This window comes from Gymnoscopelus microlampas, assembly GCF_963454915.1.
Source record: "Gymnoscopelus microlampas genome assembly, chromosome: 8".
Lineage (NCBI taxonomy): Eukaryota > Metazoa > Chordata > Actinopteri > Myctophiformes > Myctophidae > Gymnoscopelus > Gymnoscopelus microlampas.
Genome location: NC_139945.1, coordinates 10,957,097 through 10,983,255, shown reverse-complemented (window position 1 = coordinate 10,983,255; position 26,159 = coordinate 10,957,097). Strand labels below are relative to the sequence as shown.

The 26,159-nt window shown below is 43.5% G+C and overlaps 1 protein-coding gene across 1 annotated transcript; it reads right to left on the bottom strand.

The window, feature by feature from the left end:
• Nucleotides 1-2,995: 2,995 nt before the first annotated feature.
• Nucleotides 2,996-24,927, bottom strand: sars2 (seryl-tRNA synthetase 2, mitochondrial). Its single transcript, XM_084064922.1, has 16 exons — nucleotides 24,633-24,927; nucleotides 23,146-23,241; nucleotides 22,037-22,066; nucleotides 21,784-21,924; nucleotides 21,155-21,209; nucleotides 20,698-20,761; nucleotides 17,648-17,753; nucleotides 17,112-17,159; nucleotides 15,776-15,884; nucleotides 15,124-15,169; nucleotides 14,514-14,601; nucleotides 14,044-14,156; nucleotides 13,079-13,172; nucleotides 4,277-4,369; nucleotides 3,759-3,824; nucleotides 2,996-3,610 (listed from the first exon to the last, which is right to left on the bottom strand). Exons 1-16 carry the CDS (start codon nucleotides 24,921-24,923, stop codon nucleotides 3,470-3,472), a joined length of 1,581 nt encoding a protein of 526 aa, XP_083921048.1. The 5' UTR covers nucleotides 24,924-24,927; the 3' UTR covers nucleotides 2,996-3,469.
• Between the last annotated feature and the right edge of the window lie 1,232 nt (nucleotides 24,928-26,159).

Here is a 26,159-nt window from a genome sequence, read left to right as displayed (position 1 = left end):
GGGTTTTACGGTTCTAGATACCACACCAGCAGTGATGGAAAAAGTACTCCCATTTTGTACTTAAGTAAAAGAATCAATACTGCAATGTAGAAATACTGTGTTTGTTACAAGTAAAAGTATGCAGAACAGTGTTCAAAATGTATAAAAATATTTTGAAAATAGCCTTAGTATATAGGGATAAAGTGGTTAATGCATGGTTTATAATAATAATCACAATCTTAAGTACCCAACTAGTAACTAAAGTTGTCAAATAATTGTAGTGGAGTAAAAGCACAATATTTGCCTCCGAGATATATATATAGTGGAGTAGAAATAAAAGTACTGAAATGTGGGAATACTCCAGTAAAGTAAAAAATACCACAAAAAATACTTAAGTAGGATACAGCACTTGAGTAGAAGTACTTAGATACTTCACACCACTGATAGGATCACCGCCTTGTCTTATGAGCCCACGTGCGCACTTTCGCTCACCTGCGCGTGTGTGTGTGTGCGTGGCTTTATAATCCCCAGCTATTTAGGATTCATTCCATGTGACTTTACCGGCCGTTTGTAAAACAGCAAAGCTGTTGCATATAATCAATCAACACAATCAATCACAGCCAATCAACTTAAAAGATGCCTCCTATACAAATAACACCTGACTGGGGGAAATGGTGCCTTATTATCCATCCATAGGATGAAAGGAGGCGCGTTAACAAAATAGCCTATTATGTAACAGGATCCATGGACCGTTTGTTTGTCAACGTCTCCTTTGATTTCACGTTTAAGACAAGCCATTATGTTAGATTTCATTACCTATAATAGGCTGTTTACGTTCATGGATGGTACAGCCTTATATCGACATATATAAAACCGTTAATATCGTTATAGGGCAACATTTCGACGTTTGTTTATTCTAAAGCCGATTGCAAAAATATCATCAATGCTTAAATACGCAGGAAAAACAAAGATCGTAGCTATATCGATCTGCAATCTGGGTATTGTGTGGTTATTTAACATCAATCCAATGAATGATCCGAAGTCTTGCTATGATGATGGGGCGCATTATGCGCCCCATCATCATATCATTCATTAGAGATGGCTTATAAATGCTATACGAATTCTTACCTCCGACAGCTGTGCAGAGCAGCAGCAATGTAAACATCGGTGTTCCCATGGTGGCTATAGCTGGTCCCAATGGAGCGATCACCTTGAAATAACGGTTAGATCTTCCCCTCTCAGAGATCCTCACAGATCCGCTGAGAGAATGGAATAGAGCAGCTAGACCCGCGCTGAGTGGAGGCGCGTCTGTCTGTCAATCAGCTGATTGAGGCCACATCAGACTACACACACACACCCTCAGTGGTGGGAAAACGTACTCGCATATTTTACTTGCGTAAAAGTATCAATATTGCATCAATATTGTATGTAGACATACTCCGTTACAAGTAAAAGTCCGGAATTCAACATTTAAAGTACAAAAGTGTATTGGTATCAAAATGTACTTTAAGTACCAAAAGAAGAAAGTAGCCTACTCATTATGCAGAATATATCAATAATATAACATGTATACACATCTTTTGAAAATAGCAGATCTACAAGCTCACAATGCATCGCGATGCAATGCAATGTGAGGCTGTGAGCTTGTAGATCGGCTATTTTCAAATGGCCGAAATGCATATAGGGCTGAAGTGGTTAATGTATATGGGTTTTGTAATAATAATCAAAATCAACAAAGTAACTAGTAACTCAAGTTTTCAAATACTTGTAGTGGAGTACAAGTACAATATTTTCTTAGATGTAGTGGAGTAGAAGTAATACTGAAATTTGGAAATACTCCAGTAAAGTAAGAATAACTCAAAATTGTACTTAAGTACAGTACCTGAGTAAATGTACTTAGTTACTTTACACCACTGGCTACACTACACTACACGCCCTGCCAGGTACCAGCTGGGGGCTAATGTGTGCCTGCCCTGCCTGCTGTTATAAGGGTTAATTAGTCTGGCTGCAGACCCCCCCTAGGTCTGTGTGTGGGCTATTTTATAATGGTCCATAAGTGCATGAGCGCACATGTACATGGGACCATGTCACCTCTGGGGTAATTCAATATTTAAAAGATGCTGCATTTGCCAGCATCATGTTCCGAGGTTGCAACACTACAGCCGTGCATATATAGCGTGTTTGTTGGCAGGCCCATGTCTGTTTTAATGTTTTAACCCATTAAGACCTGAGGCGATTTCAGTTTTTTGAAAAAAACAAAACGTTTTTTTCAAGATTTAAAAAAAATAGCAGATCTAGCTATGAGCTTGTATATCTGCTATTTTTGAATAGCCAAAGAAATCTATGGGAAGCTTGTCGATCTGTCATTTTCCTGCGAAAGCTTTCCCCACAAATAATACGGATACTGGGGTTTAAGTGGTTAATTCAAAATGGACCCGTTAAATGAACACTGAACATGTTACTGCAGTAGACTTGGGTCCACTGGACTGGAGTCAAAGACCTCTGCTGTACCCAATACTGTATAAGGACTGTCTGGAGCATCAGTTTTTATGTATGGTTCCATGGGAACTCCCTATGCCAGTTGTTCTCAAACGTTTTCGTGTCAAGGACCCCCAAATTTATAAATATATATTTGGCCCCATCGGAAAATGCTTTGTGCCAGGAACCACCAGAAGAGAAAGAAAACATTCATTATTCAAAATCTTCCAAACATCGATATTTTTTAAAAATGTTCAAAAGTTGCGATGTACAAGCTTGTAGCCTGGCACGAAGTGACGTGCTGTGAGCTTGTATATCTGCAGTTTTTCTGTTGGCAAATTATCGACCCTGTCCGGAAGTTGACTGCATTTACCTGCATTTACTGCATTTACCCGATCTAGCCGTTTCACAGCACAATGTGAGCTTGTGGATCTGTTTTTTTTATAACATTTTAGACAAATCGTGGACATTTTGGAACATTTTTGATTAAAAAAAACAGCAATACAAGGGGTTAATGTGGTTAACACGTCATTTACAAAACCAACATATCAAAACTGTAGGTTTTTATGGTATTTCTTTAGTGATAGGTCAGTGGAGATGACAGTACAGTGAGGGTAGTAACACAGGTCACCAGCCAGGAACTGAATCAGGTACCGTACAGTACGTACGGTGATTATTGTACCCGTTATTGTAAGCCATTTTTGCATGATTACATCACAACTTGGTTGCGATGCATTCATGCTTAAGAGAACTCTTTAACTGCTTCATATTTCCCCATCTTTGGTGGGATGATTTTCACTTCAAAGAGGGGTAAGGCTTTTGTTTCTTTCAAGTTAAGGGAATCCTCCTGTGCAATCTTCTACTGCAGGGGTCCGTAATTGCGGCTCCCGTTTATGACTTGCAAGGGCTCCGAGAGGCTCCACGAAGGAGATTTTGCTTTTAGGAAAGTCATAACCGCTCTAGCATTTGAAGGTCATAGTGATGGTACAGTACAGGCAGTGTTTTGTGTGCGTCATGTGGTCTTGGGAGTAGGTCTGGGAGGTCGACTCGGCTGGTTGGGTCCGATGTATCTTAGCGGAGTGTACGTCGGCTTCTCGATCACTTCCAGACCCAGATAGGGCTGCAAGGCTTGGGGAACACGCACTGTTCCCTCCTGAATGAAAGGGGAGGGTGAGGTGAGGGAGAGACACATGGGACACATTGGACACGAGGCAGAGAGAGAGAGAAAGAGAGAGGAAGATCAGTTACATCGAGCGCACTGATAGCTGATGCCAACGCGTAGAAATGTTAATGCGTCTTACTTTAGTCTGGTGGGTCTCCAGGATAGCGATGATGGTTCTGGGGATGGCACACGCTGTGGCATTCACCTAGAGAAGAACAGGTACATCATGGAGGTGTTAAAACCACTAAATCTGCACAAGTAAAGGTAGCTGTCCAGTGTCCACCGCATCGACGTCGGCGGCGGTAAGTGTTGGAACGCGTCGGTTGTCAAAATTCTGCTGTTGAATGGGCGGTGGGTACACTGTCAAGTCGGGTCGCAAGTTGTAGGGAAGCATTGAAAGCCGGCTTTTCGACCGTCGTATAGCAGCGGGCTTGTTGTTGAAAAAGACATCAAGCCATAGGCTATTTTTAGCACCATAGTAGCCGTCTGTCAGTGTCATCTCTCAGGTGCATTCAGCAACTTCTTTTCACACCTAGCAACCGACCGATCTCCCAAATTCATTCGAATGCCCGTCTGTAGTAATCTGTAGTAGTCTGTTTGGTGGAGAGCTACCTTCAGAATGTTCTCTGCGTCTGAACCCCGTGTTCCCCGTCTTACCGTGTGAGCATACTGCAGGCTGCCGTCCTCTCTCTCATACAGGATGTTTAGGCGTCTGCTCTGGTAGTCTGTACAGTTGGAGCCACTAGAGATCTGAGGAACCCACAGACATAAAAGATAAACACACTCGGCTACAAAGTAACACAATGATAAACTACTAATTTGTATAACCACTCAAAAGTAATAATTGATTTGCTGTTACTATGCAACGGTTATTTGTTCCATTCCCACCAGGGGACACCCAAGGGTGCCATCTAGAACAGTTTGTGTCTGTATCAGTGTCTGTCTCCATCTCCCTATCCCAAAAAGTAAACCCAATCACAGCTAAGCTCATGCTACTATACCGTCTCTGTTGGATGGAAACCTCATATATTATCCAAATCTGTTACTTTTCAGGATTCAAATTCAAAAGCATCAAAAGTGGCAGATCTGCAAGCTCAAAACGCGTTGCGATTTTGAGCTTGCAGGTCTGCTACTTTTGATGCTTTTGTGTGACGCTGTAGTATGATCAAGTAGGGCAGTGGTTTTCAACCAGTGGTCCGGGGACCACTAGTGGTCCTTGAGGGAGCACCAGGGGGTCCCCAGCGAAATGAGTTAACATAGCGTCAGAATCATTTTAACCACTTAGCTTTGGCTAAGTGCCACGCTATGAGCTTGTAGATCTGCTATTTTTGAAAAACCTTGAAAAGGTGTGCATATCTTTGAATATGTATATTTTATAAAGCGAAAATTAACTGATATCTTTGCTTCTGGGGGTCCCTGGCACAAAACATTTTCAAATGGGGGTCCGCGGCCAAATGTATATCAATTTAGGGGTCCTAGGCATGAAAAGGTTGAAAACCACTCAAGTAGAGCATTGACTTATGAAAAGAAAACACAAAAAGTTAGAATATCCGGATCCGGAAGAGGTTTCTGCCCGACAGTCTGCCCGACAGCAACGACATGTAGGGGGATTAATGCCTCATGACAATTAATTGATAGCACATTTAGGTTAAGTGTCTGAAAGCCTTTTCTATTGCACAGATGTGACGATCCGTAGGGAGCCCCCGTTATTTTCTATTGTCACTCAAATAAAACACGCACGCCCATATACACACGACTCCATTGAATCAGCCACTGGAAAATACTCACTCACCCGCAGCAAATCAACGTGCAGCCTGACGTCTTTTTATGAATGGAGGAGGAGTGAGTAGAGTGTGTGGAGAGAAGGAGGAAGGGTGGGTCCACACCACGGAGCTGTTTAGCCTGACCTTGTTTTAGTTAGCTGCCAGTTTAAGTTACTTTTGCGTTTACGCTATGGAATACCTTCTGCAGTCCTTCCCAGAGGTCTCCACAGTCCCCGCATCTGAAGACAAAGGCTAACTGCAGCATCGCTAAACTTCACTGAGTGCTGTTGTTTGTTTGTTTAAAGGAACGGAAACCAAACGGCATCGGCCAAATTCCGGTCAGGATTCCCTGGAGGGGAGTCACAGGTCGGTCAGAAATCTGTTTTTCTAAGAAGAGGAATTCCGAATTATTATTTGATTTAAACTCTTTTTGGGAGTTATTTTTGGGGAATTATTATTTTGATTTTGGTATTATTATTTTGATTTTGGTACAGAGTACCTTAAAGAGATTTTGATGAGTTTGGGTTTTGCTTTGTGGGAAGTGAAAACCTGAAGTGGATTTCTTTGAAAAACGGATTACTCTTGACTGTGATTGAATTCCCTTGCTCCCCTGACTTTGAATACAAAAAAAAACCTCAACTGAAATTCTCTGTGTTGTGTCTACTTACTGTATTATTGTTCTTGTGAACAGTGTTTTCCCTGTGTGCATTCAAGGTTTCTGATACTTAAAATTGGTTTATGGTTTACTTCTGAGTTGCAAGGGTTCATGAGATGGTTTTGACTAGATACATGCACCCTTTGTAGCGTTTGAGTTTTGCTTAATTGTTATTATTCAAGTTTATTAAATTACTATTGTCAGGCCCGCCCTGACTGGCACCCCAGCAACCAAAAAGAAAGGTACCATTTTCAAACCGCTACATAAAAAATGGCACCCCAGGTGGGACATAAAACAAACAAAGGAGGAAACCTAAATCTTGTGTAAAAAAATGTGTCACCAAAAAGGAACCACAAAACATCTTCACACCGTGGGAAAATAATTGTTTATTGCAATAAACCGGACAAACATTTTCAACTCAAAACACCTTGTGAATTTTCAAAATGGCTTCTCAAGGAAGTCTCTTGGACTTCTTGGAAAATACACCACTGGTTGAACCCCTGGTGCACCAACCTGCTGGTATTCTCAAGAAAACGGGATCTGCTCCTCAGCCAGGAAGGAATGAGCTACTCAATACAACGCACACCATTAATTACTCATTATTGGGTCTGGAGGCTCTCTCCCTTGAACCACAAGAGGGGGCTGATGTCTCTAGATCAGAGAGGCCTCGCCTTTTCAATCTTTTTCCACCTAAACTACAAAAGGGGGCTACTGTCTCTAGACCAGCTAGGCCTCTTCCTTTCGATACTTCTCCCCCTAGGCCACAGCAGGGAGCTACTGGCCAGTCACCAGTGACCCTTTCTCCGGGGAATCCATTCTCACTTACACCGCATGAGGAGCCTCTTCCTGGCATAAACCCACCCAATCAGATCCCACCCATTCAGATAACACCAGAGGAAATGACAAGGTCAAACTACCCATCCATTCAGATAACACCTGAGGAAATGACACGGTCAAACAACCCACCGATTCAGATTACACGTGAGGAAATCACAAGGTCAAAAAATTGTCCACCGGTCTCGGCAGCGCCGCTCAGCCGACAGGAAATGGAGAGAATGCTTACAACCTTCTCAAATACAATCACCACTCACTGTGAAAACCAAATAGTTGCAATGAATCACGCCATGAACCGACAATTTGACTTCATGAGGAAGCAAATGGACAGTTCACTAAACTGGCGTCTGAAATCACTGCACACTGAATTGCTCAAAAGTTTAATGGACGGCCTTAACCCCATGACCAGGACCGTACGGCATCTTCAGACTGAGGTAAAGCAAATTAATGAGCAGACCAGTTATGGGGAAACCGTAAGAGCCCCGACACTGGGCATGACTGCCCTGGCTAACGCCTCAGTGCAAACCACAAGAGTGGCAAATGCTAACGTCCAGACCATACCCGTGGGTGAGCCGCCCTTTACGCGAGCTCCGCTGCCAAATTTACAGTCTACTATGGATTATGATACAGTCGAACATAATTTGATCCATTCAGCCGATTCTCCCATTCAAACCACACAGAGGGGTAGATATGTGGGGAAAATGCCCATAAAATTACAGTTCCCAAGTTTTGGACGAATGGAGGATAGCCAGGACCCCCTGCTGTATCTGGAGAAGTGCGATGATTTCCTGGCATTAAATCCATTAAATGATGAGGAACTGATCGCTACTCTGCGTAACGTGCTCCATGGTACAGCCAGGGACTGGTGGGATGTTGTGCGACTCTCTACCCGTACATGGGCCGAATTTAAGGAAAAGTTCCTTTCAGCCTTTCTTTCAGAGGACTATGAGGATGAGTTGGCAGAGCGAGTGAGGGCACGGGTGCAAGGGGAGGATGAAAGCATCCGCGATTTTGCATACATGTATCGCTCCTTGTGCCTGCGATGGAATCCCATGATCTCAGAGGCAGCCACTGTGAAACTGCTCCTCAAAAACATTGACCCTCGGTTGGCTAGCCAGCTCCGGGGAAGAGTCCATACAGTGGATGAGCTGGTGCGATTGGGACAGCAGCTGGAGAAAGACCGACAAAGCCAGGCTCTGTACAATCAGAGGGTAAAACCATCAAATAAACCTGGAACTAAAGGAGAAAGCACCCAGCTGTCTGCCCCACCTCAACCCGCCTCTCAACCAAAACCAGCCACCACCTCAAATCAGGTTTTCTGTTGGAGATGTAAAGGGACTCATGCTCCCAAGTCATGTCCGCAATGGCAACCACGAAAGGATAATCCCTCCAATACCACTCAAGGTCATTCAGAGCAACCATGGGAGAAAAAAACAGCTGTCCACATGTCTGTGAATGCCTCAACCACTTCCCCTAGTGACACCCCACCCACTGTGACCTCACAGACCTTCACTCCTATGTCTACTAATTTCAACCCCACCTCCTTACCCTTTTGCAGTCCGGTTCCCCAGCAGCTAATTGTACCACTAACCATTGGCCCATGGCAAGGAAGTACTATTCTGGACACCGGATCCTCATATACTCTTCTAAATGAGCGGCTATGGGACATTATCAAGACCCCAAAGGTCAAACTGAATGCTTGGACTGGGGGCCCTCTGTACTTGGCGGATGGGGAAGGAAAGATGCCCCTTGGATGGACTGAGGTGGAACTCTGGCTACAGGGAAAATCATGGATCCTCTCTGTGGTTGTTCTATCACCTGAGACCCTTGCCTTCCCAGTGGTCTTGGGCTTAGACTTCATCTTCTACAGTGGTCTGCAAATGGATATTTCTGCTGGAACCTACTGGTTCAGACTTGATGAGAAAGCCAGATATCACTTTCTCAACTACCGAACCATGTCTCAGGTTGGAGGTAAGCTAGAACCTCAGGTTGCTTTCTTCTCCGCCCTCGCACCCGGGGTTATGGAGCTACCATCTTGCTCAGATGTGTCCCAACTTCTGACTGCTGTCCAAGATTCACACCTGGAGACTGACTTACGAGAGCAACTTTTGGAACAACTCCACGATAACACCGATGTGTGCACTACCCGAGTTGGACGCACTGGCCTACTGAAACACCCGATCTATTTGAACGAAGGCGTTCCAATTAAGCAGAAGCCATATCGAGTGTCCCCTCCTAAACTGCAGGTCATTAAGGAACTGATTGGCGAGATGCTGAGGGATAACGTAATTGAACCCTCCAACTCTCCATGGGCGTCTCCTGTGGTCCTGATCCCAAAAAAGACAGGAAAACCTCGCTTCTGCGTAGATTACCGGAAGCTAAATACGGACACCCTCACAGATGCTTATCCTTTGCCTACCATCCAAGAGATTCTAGAGAGCCTTGCTGGAGCTGCTGTTTTCACCTCATTAGACCTGAACAGTGGTTACTGGCAGGTCGAGATGGATCCTGGAGCAAAGGATAAAACGGCTTTTGTCTGTGCACAGGGCCTCTTTCAGTTCAGAGTTATGCCGTTCGGGTTGAAAAATGCTCCCGCAACTTTTCAACGGTTAATGGAAACTGCACTGAAAGATCTGAAAGGAAGGATATGCTTTGTCTACCTTGACGATATCATTATTTATTCTTCATCATGGCAACAACACTTCTCTGACCTCCAAGCAGTTCTCGATAAGCTCAGGGAAGCTGGACTGACAGTTAACATGAAGAAGAGTAAGTTCTGCAGGACTTCTCTCAAGTTTCTGGGACATCTGGTATCATCTGCTGGAGTTCATATCGACCCTGGGAAGACCGAGGCTGTTCAAGACTTCCCTGCGCCCACCAACCTTAAAGCGGTCCAACGTTTTCTAGGCATGGCCGGGTGGTATCATCGTTTCGTGCCTAATTTCTCACGAATCGCCGACCCCCTCAATGCCTTGAAGAGGAAAGGGGCGAGATTCAAATGGTCTCCTCAATGTCAGGATGCCTTTGAGCAGCTTAAAGAACATCTTGTGCAACCACCAATCTTGGGACACCCCAACTTCCAACTTCCTTTTCTTGTCTACACTGATGCTAGCGAGGTTGGTTTGGGAGCTGTACTGGTGCAGAGGACTGGCCTAAGGACAGAGGAAGTCTTGGCTTTTGGCAGCAGGAGTCTAAATTCCGCGGAGAGGAACTATTCTGCCACAGAGCTCGAGTGCTTGGCCGTAGTCTGGGCCCTGGAGAAATGGCGAATCTATTTGGAGGGACGTCTCTTTACCGTGGTGACAGACCACTCTTCATTGGTGTGGGTGTTTAAAACCACGAAGCCGAGTACCCGACTAATCCGGTGGGCTTTAAGACTGCAAGAGTTTACGTTCACTGTGGAGTACCGGAAGGGTAAATACAATACTGTCCCGGATGCCCTGTCCAGAGCACCACATGACCTAAGCGGCCATCCCCAGCCCATATGTGCCACAGTGTTGTCCACCAAGCCAACGTCACTGCAAGACCTTCCCCTTGCTATCCAGACCATATGGGAGGCCCAGCAGAAGGACTCTGAGTCTCAGGCTCACTACCAGAGCATCCTGGACAATGAAAAGGGAGAGGTGGCTGTGAATCCTACTACCAAACTTACCATCTTGGAGGACCTTATCTACCGGATTGTACAGTTGCCTCATAGGACCCTATACCAACTTTTCATACCTGTTGCTCTTCGACCTCTACTCCTTCAGCTATTCCATCAGGACCCCCTATGTGGCCATCTTGGTAGGTATAAGACCTACAGAAGGATGAGGATGTCAGGAACTGTCAAGTGTGCCAGGTATACAAACCAGAAAGCAGGAAAATGGCTGGGAAGCTGCAGCAGACCCAGGTGCATCGTGCCTGGGAGATGTTGGGAGTAGATTTGATGGGTCCATTTCCCATGAGTTCTAACAGGAATGCCTACATCCTTGTGTTTGTGGATTACTATACAAAGTGGGTGGAACTCTTCGCTATCCGGAAAGCCACGGCCACAAAGGTTTCCCAGATCTTTACGCAGGAGATTCTGACGCGTTGGGGAGTTCCGGATTACATTCTGTCAGATCGTGGTTCCCAGTTCATTGCAGGAGTCTTTCAGGAGACCTGCAAAATCTGGAAGGTATCCCAGAAACTCACCAGCGCCTACCATCTGCAAACTAACCTCACAGAGAGAGTGAACCGAACTCTAAAAACCATGATCGCTTCGTTTGTCGGCAATAACCACAAACACTGGGACAAATATCTTCCTGAGTTCAGGTTTGCCCTGAACTCAGCGGTCCATGAGTCCACCGGAGTAACACCAGCCGAACTCAATCTGAATCGAACACTTCGAGGACCCCTGGATGTGCTGCTGCAGCCACAGGATGTCCCACCTACCTCTCCATCCTACTCAAAGATCGCTCAACTCGATGACTTAAGTTCTTTTGTGAACAAAAACCTCACTAAGGCTCGTCTACGGCAAAAGAGGAATTACGATAAGCACCGAAGAGAGATGGAGGTAGAGAACAATGCTTGTGTCTGGTTGCGTGCTCATCCCTTATCCAAGGCCGAGAAATCCTTCGCTGCTAAGCTGGCTCCAAAATGGCAGGGGCCATACCGAGTTGTTCGTCAGGTTGGTCCTGTAAACTATGAGGTAGTATTGGAGGAGTCTGGTGAAGACCTAAGGGTGGTACACGTCTCTCGGCTGAAGCCATGTTATCCAAGTGCCAAAGAAGTCGAGGAGCAACAGCGTCTAAGACTTTTCCAAATCTTTGAAGAGGAGAGCGAGGATGAGGAGTTCATGGGGTTCCCTGATGGAGCTGGCCCGATGGCACATTATCCTGGGAAGGATGAGGAGAAATATGTCATTGATCCAAATCATTCCTTCCCTGACCTCTCATTCTCAGAGTCCCTGATGGACAATACAGTTGAAGAGGAGGAGGCTCGTAACCGGGTACTCAAAATCTTCCTGGAAGAAAGTGAAGAGGAGGACTTTAAAGGTTTTTAAGCCTTCCCTATTAGTCGGCTTTTTGTAAGGGGGAGGGAGTGTGACGATCCGTAGGGAGCCCCCGTTATTTTCTATTGTCACTCAAATAAAACACGCACGCCCATATACACACGACTCCATTGAATCAGCCACTGGAAAATACTCACTCACCCGCAGCAAATCAACGTGCAGCCTGACGTCTTTTTATGAATGGAGGAGGAGTGAGTAGAGTGTGTGGAGAGAAGGAGGAAGGGTGGGTCCACACCACGGAGCTGTTTAGCCTGACCTTGTTTTAGTTAGCTGCCAGTTTAAGTTACTTTTGCGTTTACGCTATGGAATACCTTCTGCAGTCCTTCCCAGAGGTCTCCACAGTCCCCGCATCTGAAGACAAAGGCTAACTGCAGCATCGCTAAACTTCACTGAGTGCTGTTGTTTGTTTGTTTAAAGGAACGGAAACCAAACGGCATCGGCCAAATTCCGGTCAGGATTCCCTGGAGGGGAGTCACAGGTCGGTCAGAAATCTGTTTTTCTAAGAAGAGGAATTCCGAATTATTATTTGATTTAAACTCTTTTTGGGAGTTATTTTTGGGGAATTATTATTTAGATTTTGGTATTATTATTTAGATTTTGGTACAGAGTACCTTAAAGAGATTTTGATGAGTTTGGGTTTTGCTTTGTGGGAAGTGAAAACCTGAAGTGGATTTCTTTGAAAAACGGATTACTCTTGACTGTGATTGAATTCCCTTGCTCCCCTGACTTTGAATACAAAAAAAAACCTCAACTGAAATTCTCTGTGTTGTGTCTACTTATTATTGTTCTTGTGAACAGTGTTTTCCCTGTGTGCATTCAAGGTTTCTGATACTTAAAATTGGTTTATGGTTTACTTCTGAGTTGCAAGGGTTCATGAGATGGTTTTGACTAGATACATGCACCCTTTGTAGCGTTTGAGTTTTGCTTAATTGTTATTATTCAAGTTTATTAAATTACTATTGTCAGGCCCGCCCTGACTGGCACCCCAGCAACCAAAAAGAAAGGTACCATTTTCAAACCGCTACACAGATTGCATTGGACATATGGGGTTCAACAAAGCACGACAGTCAGCAGAATGAGTTCAGATGGAAATAATTCCTCGGGTAATATTAAATGAATCTTTTGATATCCGTCGTTCCAGGTGATATTATGGGTTTTTTTCGGGGGGGACTCACCTCTCCATAGCTGCCCCTCCCAGGCATCCAGGCTTCAATGTCATACTTCCTGTGGGCTGGAGCACCCAGTTCCTGTGTTGGCATGTCCAGCACCCTGCGGAGAAAAAACAAACAAAAAGTAGCACTTGGATTCAATATTCAAAAACTACTTACGCAGTACTTTACAAAGAGTGGTTCTCAAAGTGGGCCCGGGGACCCCCACGGGTCCTTGAAGGGATTCCAGGGGGTCCTCAGAACCAAATGGACCGTTATGGATCTGTAACAAATGGACAATGTACAAATGGAACCTAACGGGTCCATTTGGTTCCATTTGTACATTTGTGTTCCATTTGTAGTACACTCTGTGAAGATAGGGGGTCCCAGAGATCAAAATGGTATCAAATGGGGGTCCGTAGCCTAGCCCTAATGCATATCAAACTGGGGGTGCTTGTTCTACAGCTGTAAAAACCTTCTCTAATGGTGGTCCCTAGCATATCTTTTCAAATGGGGGTCCGTGGGCTAATATTTGTCAATTTGGGGGTCATGTAGCAATGACAGTGAGTGTGAGTGTGAGTGTGAGTGTGTGTGTCTGTGTGTGTGGTGTGAATGAATGAATGAATGTTTTATTTCCGTGTCCGGACAATTTCTTGACCCATCCCACATGGGATTATCAGACACATCAATTTTAAAATAAAAAAACAAAGTTACAAACATTCCAGTGTACACCCAACCAGCAACTCATAGTACAGCCTGATTTGAAACAAACCACATACAGTACATACATTTATATATACCTGCACATAGACTACATACACATTTATAAAGAAATTCATCTATTATAAGTAACCCTTCTCCTTCTATCCAACGCTTTATAAAGATATTCTGAAAATGCAAAAATATGAAGAAAAAGAAAGTTGACTAAGAAAGGTGTGTGTGTGTGTGTGTGTGTGTGTGTGTGTGTGTGTGTGTGTGTGTGTACTACCAACCTGTAGTGTAGCTCCAAAGAGGAAAATATCTCCTTTTGGAGAGAGACAAACTCTTCTAGGAGCTGAGTGCTCTCCTCTCCAGTCTCATCTGCTGTCACTCCAAACATCTCCACCTAGACACACACAACCATCTTTTTCACTCAGGTAAATGAACACGGAGGATTTTAACCCATTAAGACCTGAGGCGATTCTTAAAAATATTTTCTACATTTTTTTTTTCTTTTTCATTTTTTTTTCTTTCAAATATTCAAAAATAGCAGATCTACAAGCTCATAGCGCGGCACTCGTTGCCGCGCTATGAGCTTGTATATCTGCTATTTTTGAATAACTAAAGAAATTAAAGTGACACAGATGCGTTCCAGGTCTTAATGGGTTGAATGTGTACTGTAATGGTCATTTTTAATAAAGCAAGGTGTCTATTTGTTAACTAACAGTGTGCAGAGTCCATAACAGCCGTGTTTAACATTAACCTTGTTGAAGTGGTGGACTCGGTACAGTCCCCAGGCCTCTCTGCCTGTGTCCGTCTCTGCTCTGTAACATGTGCTGCTGCACGCAGTCCTGTACCAAGAAATGACACAACATATCGTCGCTATCGGGCAGAAACCTCTTATCTCCATACTTTCACTTTCTTTTTGTGTTTTTCGTAAATGAATGCCATATACTTGATTATACTAGAGCGTCACACAAAAGCATCAAAAGTAGCAGATCCACAAGCTCGAAACGCGGCGCGAAGCGACGCGCTTTGAGCTTGTAGATCTGCTACTTTTGCTATTTTTAAAATTGAATCCCGAAAAGCAACAGTTTTGGACATAATGAGGTTTCCACCTGACAGAGACGACATCATAAAAGACAACGGACTCTGGTGTCAGAAAACACTTTTCACAGACAGGCTTTTTATATATCATTTATACTGACTAATGCTGTCCCAACGACAACAATTTCTAATTCAGCTCTGGCGTTTGTTTGTCTCTTTTATTTATTGCCATTTTATTGTACAGTAATTCCATTTAGAAATGTGCTGTGTCATTCATACACTGCTAAGTGACTAAACTCCCCAAAACAGAGGAAGTGCTTTGTCACCTTACTGGCAGGTCCTTCCAGTTCACAGCATGGTCCATGAAGTAACCTGGAAATGGAGAGGATAGGTGTAAACAGTCAAGCCTCAACCACCAACTAACTGTCAGATATCTGATGTCTAGGGTTTTTACTCCCCGAGGTTCATACTACTGTATGAAAGTCAAGTGTTCACAATACAGACTCATTTTGGCAATGTCCCCCATGGCCCAATAGGGCTGTCACCATTTAGACATTTTACTTGGCGATCAATTGTCACTCAAATAATTGCGACTAATTGATTGAATTGTTTCTGTCGCTGAACATTGGAACGTTATGACTACAACTTATATTTCTGTTTGACTTTTATACTAAAAAACTAAAGTTGCACAGGGCAGATATGACAAACAACATACACATTTAATTACTTTATTTAAAAAATGTAGCTTGTAGATCTGCTATTTCCACTATTTTTGAAAATGATCGAAAATATATGAACATTTTTAACATTTTAACAACAAATGATTAGGACGTTTATGCAAAAAATAATTGCGCTTAGGCGAGCATGTAATAATTGTGACAGGCCTATGGCCCAATCCAATATGTTTCCTCTGTGATTGAACTCATTCTGGCCAATTCATTCTGAATTATTATGAGTACACACTGCATGCAGCCTTACCTGCCACTCCCACCTCTCCAGTTCCAGCCAGGTTGAGGTCAGGGAAGCGGGTGGGATCCAGTGAGTAGACCTGAGAGCGATGGGCATTGGGCTGCATACCACAGCCCTCCTGGACGGGACGACCGAGAGAGAGAGAGCGATGGATGAGAGAGGAAAGGGTTAAGGGTGTGTGTATATCCCTGTATATCGTTGCTGTCGGGGGAAAGAAACCTCTTATCTCCACATTCTAACTTTTTGTGTTTTAGTTGTAAATTAACGCCCTACTTGATCACACTACAGCTTCACACAATATGATCTGCAAGCTCCGTAGATCTGCTTAGGCCTGTCACAATCATTACATAATCGTCTAATTATTTGAGATTATCGCAATTATTTTTGCATAATCGTCATAAACGTTTCCATGTTGAAAAATGTCCACACGTTTTCAAATATTAAAAAAAAACCGAAATAGCAGATCTACAAGCTTGTAAGCTTGTAGATCTGCTATTTCTGCTTTTTTACATGTATACAATTATTAAATATGTCAATAATTTCTTTGTATATTTAAGTTATTTGTCATATCTGCTCTGTGCGATTTGTGATTACGAAGCCTAAAAATAGCAGATCTACAAGCTCATAGTGCGGCACTCGGTGCCGCGCTATGAGCTTGTATATCTGCTATTTTTGAATAGCCAAAGAAATCTAAAGAGACATAGATGCGTTCAAGGTCTTAATTGATTAAAGGACGACTTCACCCATTTTCAACCCGTCTTCATATAATTGGTCCTCCCTAATGCTCATGATAATATGGCAGCATTTTTGTCTACTCAGTCTGTGTCTCAGAGGAGGGCTGTGGACAGTTTAGAAACCCGTCTACCAGTGACATCATCGATGGGGATTCCAAGCTAATAGAAACTACAGGCTTTCTATTCCTGGAAAGTTAGCATGCACCAATGGAAGCCATTGTTCTCGCGTTAATAAAAAAAATCTATACAAGAATTGAAATATTGAAGAAAAAAATAAACCTTCCTAACGATGATGTCACTGGTAGACAGGTTTCTGAAGTGTCCACAGCCCTCCTATGAGACACAGACTGAGTAGAAAAAAATGACGCCATTTTATCAGGAGCATTAGTGAGGATCTATTATATGAAGATAGGTTGAAAATGGGTCAAGTTGTCCTTTAATTTGTAATCGTGACAGCCCTAGATCTGCTACTTTTGCTATTTTTTAAATTTGAATCCTGAAAAGTAACAGTTTTTGGACATAAGCGGCTTCCACCCGACAAGAGACGATATCCAGGTATGTCAATCCAACTGATTTGAGGTCAAGGTCAAATGGGAGAGCGAAGTACTCACGAAAACGGCTCCTTTTAAAATGTCTGGTACCACCATGGGGATGAAGCCCTGTAGATGTGGCAAGACAAACAAGAGGCCTGGTGTTGTAAGTAGAGGGAAATGACTACACATACACACGTTCATATATGTAGACCAGCGAGCTTGAACATCTGCTATTTTTGAAACATTTTTGAAAAATCTCGAAAATGTGTGGAAAAATGTTGAATAATTTAGATTTTTTTTAACACAATCATCTTCTCTTCTCTTCCACATCATCCCTTCTGGGGGGTCCCTGGCACAAAACATGGCCAAATATAATAAGCCCATCTGTTTTTTTTTGGCCTTTCCGGCACACCATGCTTTGATTTAGATTTTTTGTTCCTTTCCATATAAAAGTATATTTTTTTCCATTTTTTGTTTTTATCATATGTATTTTTGAAATGTGCAATAAAGTAAACTAATTAAATCTCAATTTGGGGGTCCTTGATGTCACGTAAAGGTTTGAGAACCAGTGCTGTAGACTTCATTTAGTCATCCTTGCCACACACAAGACTTACCCGCCGTTCCAATGTGTCCAAGGCAAAGTTCTGCAGAGCGGTCTGTAATCTGGCCCCCACTCCCCTCAGATAGTACGACCGGTGGCCAGAGATATGGGCTAGATGCCTGGAAGAGAGAACAATCCATAATAAATGGTTTACACATATCAGCCTCTTCACCACAGGGACTGGTGCTCAAAGTAGAAAGTAGAAAAGTAGAAAGAAAGTAGAAAAAACTTGAACCAGAAAAGATATTGGAGTGCACGGACGGTTCCATTCAGGTGAAGACATGCGTTGTCGTCGAAATGTTTTTTGGTAATTGTTTTCTATGCCCTGGAATTCGTTAAATACACAAGTATTGGGGGACAGTGTTTTACAAGCAAGTGCTACAAAAGTAGACAAGTTACAATATTAGACAAGGCAAATACCAGCAAGAGAAATAGACCAGAGAGAGATGTCTATCTGACTGTATGTCATCTACAAACACAAACCTCATTCCAGATAAAATATAATCTGAGGGTGGAGGAGAACAATTTTATCGTGGTGGTAAAATGTGAGTTTATGTGTACGTTATATACATTTATTACACAGCTTGGTTGAATGAATGCTTGATTCTGATTGGTCAATCACTGAATTCAGTGGTCTGTTATTTCTTGATAATGACCGATGAGCTCTATAACAGACCACTGTCTAATCAAAGACTCAGAACACCTGCTCATGTCAACCTGCGCTGCTTGGTTTTATGCTGTAATCCAACATGACAGCCATGTAAACAAACAAACAATGTCAAACTAAAAGTTGCTCTCAAGAATGTTTTTGAAAACATTTGAAGTGAGAAATAGACGATGCAATAACCGAAAAGTGATTCTATTAGATCCACTACACTTCCTTGTTTATCGTGGTGTAACAACGCAAGAATACCGAAACACTCGCCCCAAAACACAGCCGCCCGGGGCAAATCCGGCGGTATTATAGGCAAATCCGGCGGTATATAGAATGGGGGCGAGTCTTCCGAATACCTTATGGTCTACTGTCATTTGTTTTTGGGGTAACTAGATTAGGCAGGGGACCATAGCTATAATGACTTGAAGTTGGTGGCCACAAGACTGTGAGAAAAATAGTTCATAGTTAACCGTTTCGCCGTAAAGCGTTAAGAAGTGTAAGTGAGAATCTGTCAGCACCACAGCCTTAAACATGTACAGTTGTTAGTAGTATTGGTGTATAAAGTACTTGAAGACCATACTTGAGTAAAGGTACAGATATCTTACTTGAAAGATATTTTACTCCGTAAAACTCAAAAGTCACCCATAAGAAAATCACTTGGATCACAGTGTTCAAGCAGCTCACATTATGTACTTTCACCATTACGCCATTACGCCAAAGAAATAATCATTCTTCTGCATCCATTAGCTAGTTTTATACAGTATGATTCATTCATCCTCAATAGTGTCCTGGGATGAATGATGGTCTAACTCTGAACTGATTGGATCATTGTTAGAGCTTGTGCCCTTATCATCAGAGGGATGCTCAAAAACACAACAAAAACCTCGCCAGCCTGCTTTCACTTTTCTTCTCACAAAGACGTTTCCATGGCAGGAACAGAGCGACCTAGCTGCATGCACAGAACACTGAAATATCTAATTCCTATTTTTTCAATATCCATAAAAGCCTGTGCACTATAAAGGACGGGCATTGAAATGATCCTTTCAAACATCAAAATGCATGAATGCAGTATGAAGCAAGCCCTAATAAGTTATCATAATGGAATATGACCATTGTTGTGTCCTATATAGCAGTGGTTCCCAAACTGGAGGTCGGGACCAGGCACTGGGTTAGATATCAACTATACTGCACATGGCCAGCACTGAAAAGGTAGAGAGAAAAGGTGACAATGTCAATGTGTCTCCCTGCACATTCAAACTGGTGGGTGTGAAGTGTAGGATGACTGAAGTCGTCTACCCACGGTCAGCCAGTAGGATTGAGATGCACAGTGTCCAGGTAGGCCATGGCTGTATCTCTTCAAATGTATTTGGCCCATTTGATAGAAACCACTTTGAGTGCTGCTGATGATACACTCAGGACTTACCACTGAAGTTGCCTGTCAGCCCCCCATATGCTGCAACCACGTGCATTTCCAGTGCTGAACCTTGCATCAGTTTTGCAATGCAGCTGAGGAATGACTGTATAACATGCATCCCACCAGGATGCACAATTACATTATAGAGCTGTTCTGGCTGATTCCAGCATACATACAAGCTGTCAACAAACGGCTCCATGTCAATCGTGAGGTGAATACTGTACATGTCAACCAGTGACCATATATATATATATCTGCTGACTGCTTGGACACTGGTTGGATGATCAGGTGCGAGAGAGACCTTGACCTGACCTTTAGCACATAGGCCAAAGACTGACCGGCAAGTAAAAATAAAACATTAGAAATAGATTCTACACCTATGAATTTGTCATTGATGACAAAAAATAGCCAATCTACAGCTTGCATTGCATCATCGCAACACGTTGTGAGCTTGTACATCGATTATTTTCGCTAATTTTGAACACATTGGAAAGTATAAGGGCTTAAGTGGTTAAACTGTTCCTCTTTTTGCTGGGAAGCCCCTGGAATTCCCTCAAGGACTCTGGACCCCAGGCACTGGCATGGTTTTTACATTCCATGTCTCAGTGAATATTTGGGATGACCTTGTCATGGAGTTAAATGGATCCCCTGGGTTCTGGACCCCCCCCCCCCCCCCCCCCCCCCGGGGTGTCGAACCCCGCCCCCCCCCCCCCCCCCTCAACCTGAATTAAAGCCCTTCAGGGTGATTATCCACCTCCGCGTCGGTGGATAATCAACCTGTCGGGCTTTAATTTTCAATAATGACCACCTCCCCGTACATTATCCCTTGCGTAATTAAAGGCACTATGAAATAATTCATACATACAAATAATAATAACAGCTACAGCTGCACAAAATGATAAAACTTTACAAGAGAATGGACACAAAAGAAAGACTGGAGCAGATATAAGATAACGTTTAAGATTCACTAAGGGAAAAAAATGTAAAGTCTCACCTTTGTCTTATAAGGCCCAATTTCTCCCCTAGCTCTACGTGGCCTCTGGGCTTAAAGTCAAACGCTGTAGCAAAACGGAGAGAAAATGGGGGTCAACATGTAGCCATTGACCAGAATGTAAGACATTACAAATTAGGTGACAAGATGACAAATGCCGCTGAAAGGAATGTATGCATATATCTGCATTTCACATAAATAATCAGTCGCTGTTGGGCAGAAACCTTTTATCTCCCTATTTTAACTTTTTGTCTTTTTTCCCGTAATTTAACGCTCTACTTGATCATACTAGAGCGTCACACAAAAGCATCAAAAGTGGCAGATTCCGCAAGCTCCTTTGCGCCACGTTTCGAGCTTGTAGATCTGTTGCTTTTGCTACTTTTGTATTTTATTCCTGAAAAGTTACAGTTTTGGACATATGAGGTTTCCACCCGACAGAGACGAGGAACAGGTTCATCACCTGGTTTCTCACCAACCAGCTCCACCACCCTGGCTTGGCTCTCCTCTCCGATTGGCTGGAATAGGAAAATGGGGAGATTTAATAACCTTGGAACGACCACACCGTTTTCAATGACCAAAGCCTAATTTATACTTTCTTTGGCACATGGCCAAAAATATTATGTGACCCATCGTGTTGCATTTTTCAGTCGGAAATCTGTTATTTTCAACAAGCAACATGGTCGTACAACAAGGTAAAAACAAGATTAACCCATTCAATCCGGGAACGCATCTCTGTCATTTTAGTTTTCTTTGGCTATTTTTGAAAAATCTTGAACATTTGTGCAAATCTTTGAATTATATTTTTTTAAGCGAACATTTGTAAAATATGTTGTTCTAGGGACCCAGAAGCAAAGATTTGAGTTACAAATGTTTGCTTAAAAATATATATATATTCAAAGATGTGCACAAATTTTCACGATTTTTCAAGATTAGCCAATATCTACAAGCTCATAGCACAACACTGTGTGCCACGCTACGAGCATGTGTATTTGTATGTGTATGTGTATGTGTATGTGTATGTGTATGTGTATGTGTATGTGTATGTGTATGTGTATGTGTATGTGTATGTGTATGTGTGTGTGTACTCACCACATCAGGGTGTGTGGTGTTGGGCAGTCGGAGAGCTCGTCCGTAGTGCTCCTGTTCCAGCTCGGTCTCCTTGGGGTAAAGGTCGTTCAGCCGGCCGCGGATGTCTCGACCCTTTTGCCGAGCCTGGTGGTACTCTGGCAGCTGAGTGGACAAACAACCAGGCATTCTGCATTATCATCATCATGACAAACAGGTGCAAGAGTGTCACGACGAATTGACTCAGAGACGATGATTAAGTCAAAGTTTAGCTTACGTTAGCCAGGGTTTTCTTGTCGTTCTGGTCCTGTGGAGATATAAGATTAAATGTCAACTGCATAAGATGATAACGTTATTTTATATTACTACTAACAAGAGTCTGAAACCCCATTCTGTCATTGATCACCTAACGGTGGGCAGCCGGCCATACTGTAGCTTAGTGCAATGCTTCCCAAACTGGGGGGTCCCCAGATGATTAGCTTAATGTGCAACATTGTTTTCTCACTCAACAGTAAACAAACCAACATACAGTATAATTGTATACAGGGTATCTGCACATTACTACAATAACAATTTAAGGACTTTTAAGACCTTTTTAATACCTTGAAAATAAAAAATAAAAAAACTAATAATAAGACCATTACTACATGAAAAGTAACCAACAAACTATACTATAAAAATGGTCAAACATTGAACAAATTGTCAAATGTTACCTAAGAGAGAGGCAAACTTTTTGAAAATAGCCGACAAGCTTAGAACGACACGCTTGTATTGCCTACAATTCCAAGAGCTTGTCAGGGTGGGGACCCCCCAGTTCAAATATTATTATTTTTGGGGGGGTCACGGCCTGAAAAGGTTGGGAACCCTTGGCTTAGTGGATAGAGACTACAGAGGCTGTCTGGTAATGAGAAGGTATCCGGTTCGCTCCCCAGTCCGCTAGTATACAGTACGTGTATATCCCTGAGCGAGACACTTGACCCCTGAGATCTCCCTCCAGGCGCTCACAATGACCATCTGAGCAACTATCAGCTGGGTCAAGTTGAAGCTTGCATTTCTCCCGTGGGATTAATAAAAGGTCCATCTTTAACAGTGCTGTAATCTGAACCAAGATGCTACTGCACTGAAATGGCAATCACATTTCGTCTCTGTCGGGTGGAAACTGGAAACCTCACTAAAAAAACAAACTGGAAACCGCAAAAGAAGCAGATCTACAAGCTCGAAACGAGTCGCGACGAGCTTGCAGACCTGCTACTTTTGATGCCTTTGTGTGACGCTGTTTTATGATCAAGTAGGGCGATTTCGTGTGCCTAAGTATGAGGTCTATTCATAAGCTCCAGTACTTCCCTCTTCAATGTCATCAGTGTACGTTTGGTATTGATTACTGACCACTAGGGCTCTGACTGTGTCACTGATATGCTTCTTCTGCTGCTCCAGCTCAGAGATGTCCCTCCTCACCGCCTGCAGCTGCTGCCACACCCTGGCCTAAAACACAGCACAGAGAGAGAGAGAGAGAGAGAGAGAGAGAGAGAGAGAGAGAGAGAGAGAGAGAGAGAGGAGTGAAATGATGTAAAACCAGATACAGTATATGGACACAAAGCACACACACGCAATTAATAATACACAGTAAAATCCTCAGTGTTGGTGTGGCATGCTCTGCTGACTGTGCTGAAAATAACAATTACAATATAACAAGATAATGCTGATGAAATGCATACACATACATTAGTGTACAATATGTGCAGATTGAAGGCAGGTTTTTTTTGTCCACGCTATTTTATTGTATTTATTTTTTAGATTTAGAGTAGCCAATAATTTTTTTGCCTTTTTTAATTTTTTTAGCAGGAAGAACAAATCAATTATTTAAAAAAAACAGTGGTTGACAAAGTGGGGTCCAGGGACCCTCAGGTTTCCCTGAGGGGGTTCAAAATGGAGTTTTATATTCATTTGTTTTGTTAATTTGCACCTTTGTCGAAATCAATAAATACATCATTTAAACCAGGGGTCTTCAACCTTTTCAGGGCAAGGACCCCCTAGCTGAGATAGAGATGAAGCAGGGACCCCCTCTATATTGTATAAAATTGTGTTTCAGATAAACTTCTGCTCTTTTTTCCCTCTACACCTATAACTCTTTGCCAAAAATAGCAGATCTACAAGCTCACGTTGTGAGCTTGTAGATCTGCTATTTTTGGCTAAAGTTCTCCTCAGAAAAAGGGATGCTAGGGTTCAAGTGGTTCATGTAAAACAAAAATCACACCCAGTGTGAAGTGGGCGGTGTGGTCACAGTGGTCATCACAGTGATGGAAGTGATTCACTTAAAAAAAAACATAAAAGTGTTTTTTTAAAGTGCATAGTCCTATTTATAGGGCTATGCACATGTGTCATGTGTTTCTAGCCAATCACAGTCCTGAATAGAGTCATGGTGGCCAATCACGGTGCAGGGTTAGGGGGGTACAATGGTGGCCAATCACAGCACAGGGTTGGGGGGGTGCAATTGGGTCGATGTCCAAACCTCACATATAGGGGCGGTTGCACCGCCCAAAAAAATCCAATCACACAAATATTTGGCGGACCCCCTGTAGTAACTCTGAGGACCCCCTGTTGAAGACCCCTTTTTTACAAATTTTTATTTATATTTTCATGAAATACAATACGGGCATAGCTGAATGGTTAGTGAGCCCGCCTGGGGAGCCACAGGCCCTGGTTGCCCCAGGTTCGATTCCAGGCCAGGTCAGCATATGTGTCGATGAAATGAAAAGTGTCCCTGAGCAAGACTCTTAACCCCTAATTGCTCACAGGTTTTCATCGGAAACAAGACCGCAAGGACTTTCATGAACGACCTGTTAAAAGGAATTATCCTTAAACAAGCATCTTACCATCTCTCTGACGTCATCGCCTCGCAGCTCCCCCTTCCTGTTCTCCACATTGAGTACGACCTGCTCAGTGCGGTCACACACCTCCGTCATGTCTATGAGCGGCGCGTCGCTGTAGCCCGCGGCCATGTGTTCATACAGGCTGCTGCGGGCGACGCCATGATGACACAGGCGATGCGGGGTGACCAGCACCTCTGACCGCCTCGCAGCATGTCGCCTGGCGGTCACCACCGGTCTGTATGCACGCAGTGTTGTTGTGACACCGAGCCGAGCGAGCATCATCTTCACACTCATGCACGTCGCCATGTTTTTTTGATGTTCTTGTTCTTCTTCACTTGCCCGGGATTATGTCAGTGATAAAGCGCGTATACCGCCATCTACTGGAACCACTAGAACGGCGTTAAAGCTTCTTCTTCTTCTGCTGCTGTCAGTTTTTATGGCGGTTGGCATCCTTGATAGTTGCTTTACCGCCACCTACTAGATTGATATATTTCAAAGTGCAGGGGTCCGGGACCCCTAGGGGGTCCTCAGAGTTACTACAAGGGGTCCGCCAAATCTTTGTGTGATATGATTTTTTTTTTTTTACCTTAACCACTTGAACCCTAGCATCCATTTTCTGAGGAGAACTTTAGCCAAAAAAATAGCAGATCTACAAGCAGATCTGCTGTTTTTGCCAAAGAGGCATAGGTGTAGAGGGAAAAAAGAGCAGGCCACATAAACAGAAAAAGTTTAATCTGAAACACAATTGTATACAATATAGAGGGGGTCCCTGCTTCATCTCTCTCTCAGCTAGGGTGTCCTTGGGCTGAAAACGTTGAAGACCCCTGTCATAGTGCACTGCTGTGCAACTTGCATTGTCCATCTCGCTTTGTTTTTTCCTTCCTTTCATGTTTTAAAAGCTGCCCTTTCATTTCCTCCCTCCATTCTCTTTACTGCTTCTATGTAAGTTAGCCCCCGGCCCTTCTACTCTAATCCTGTTGTCACTTTCTTAAATTTGAAATTCCGGACAAAACATTTTTTTAGTACTTTTTCCACCACTGTCTCACAGTGGGAGCAAGAAGAGCTGACCTTTAACCCCAACTATGACCAAGTTCCCAGGGAGCCATATCAACCCCAGGATCACTGTGGGGGACAGGGGAATGGGCGAGCCTCTCTCAGGACCATGGGGGTCAACAGCAACAACAGAGAGGCCACGAGTCAGCCAAGGGGGTGTGAATAGAGGAGCCTGGTTCCTGCATCCCCCACCACAACAGAATGCAGGGCTTCAACGGAGACCTGGCGACAACAATCACCCATCGCCCGGTGCCACCCGTGGGTTATCTCACGGCGAGAAGAAGCCCGACAGCCTGTCCTACCACCCGGTACAACGAAGACCATGTCAGCGAGACAGACCTTGAGACCTGGCCTGGGGAGGGAGGATCCTACCTCCCTACGACGATGAATAGTGGCTTTGATAGAGCTCCCAAACATGGCCTTAAACACGCACGCACACGAGCATGTTACAGGATGCCCCGAAACATAGGTTACTTA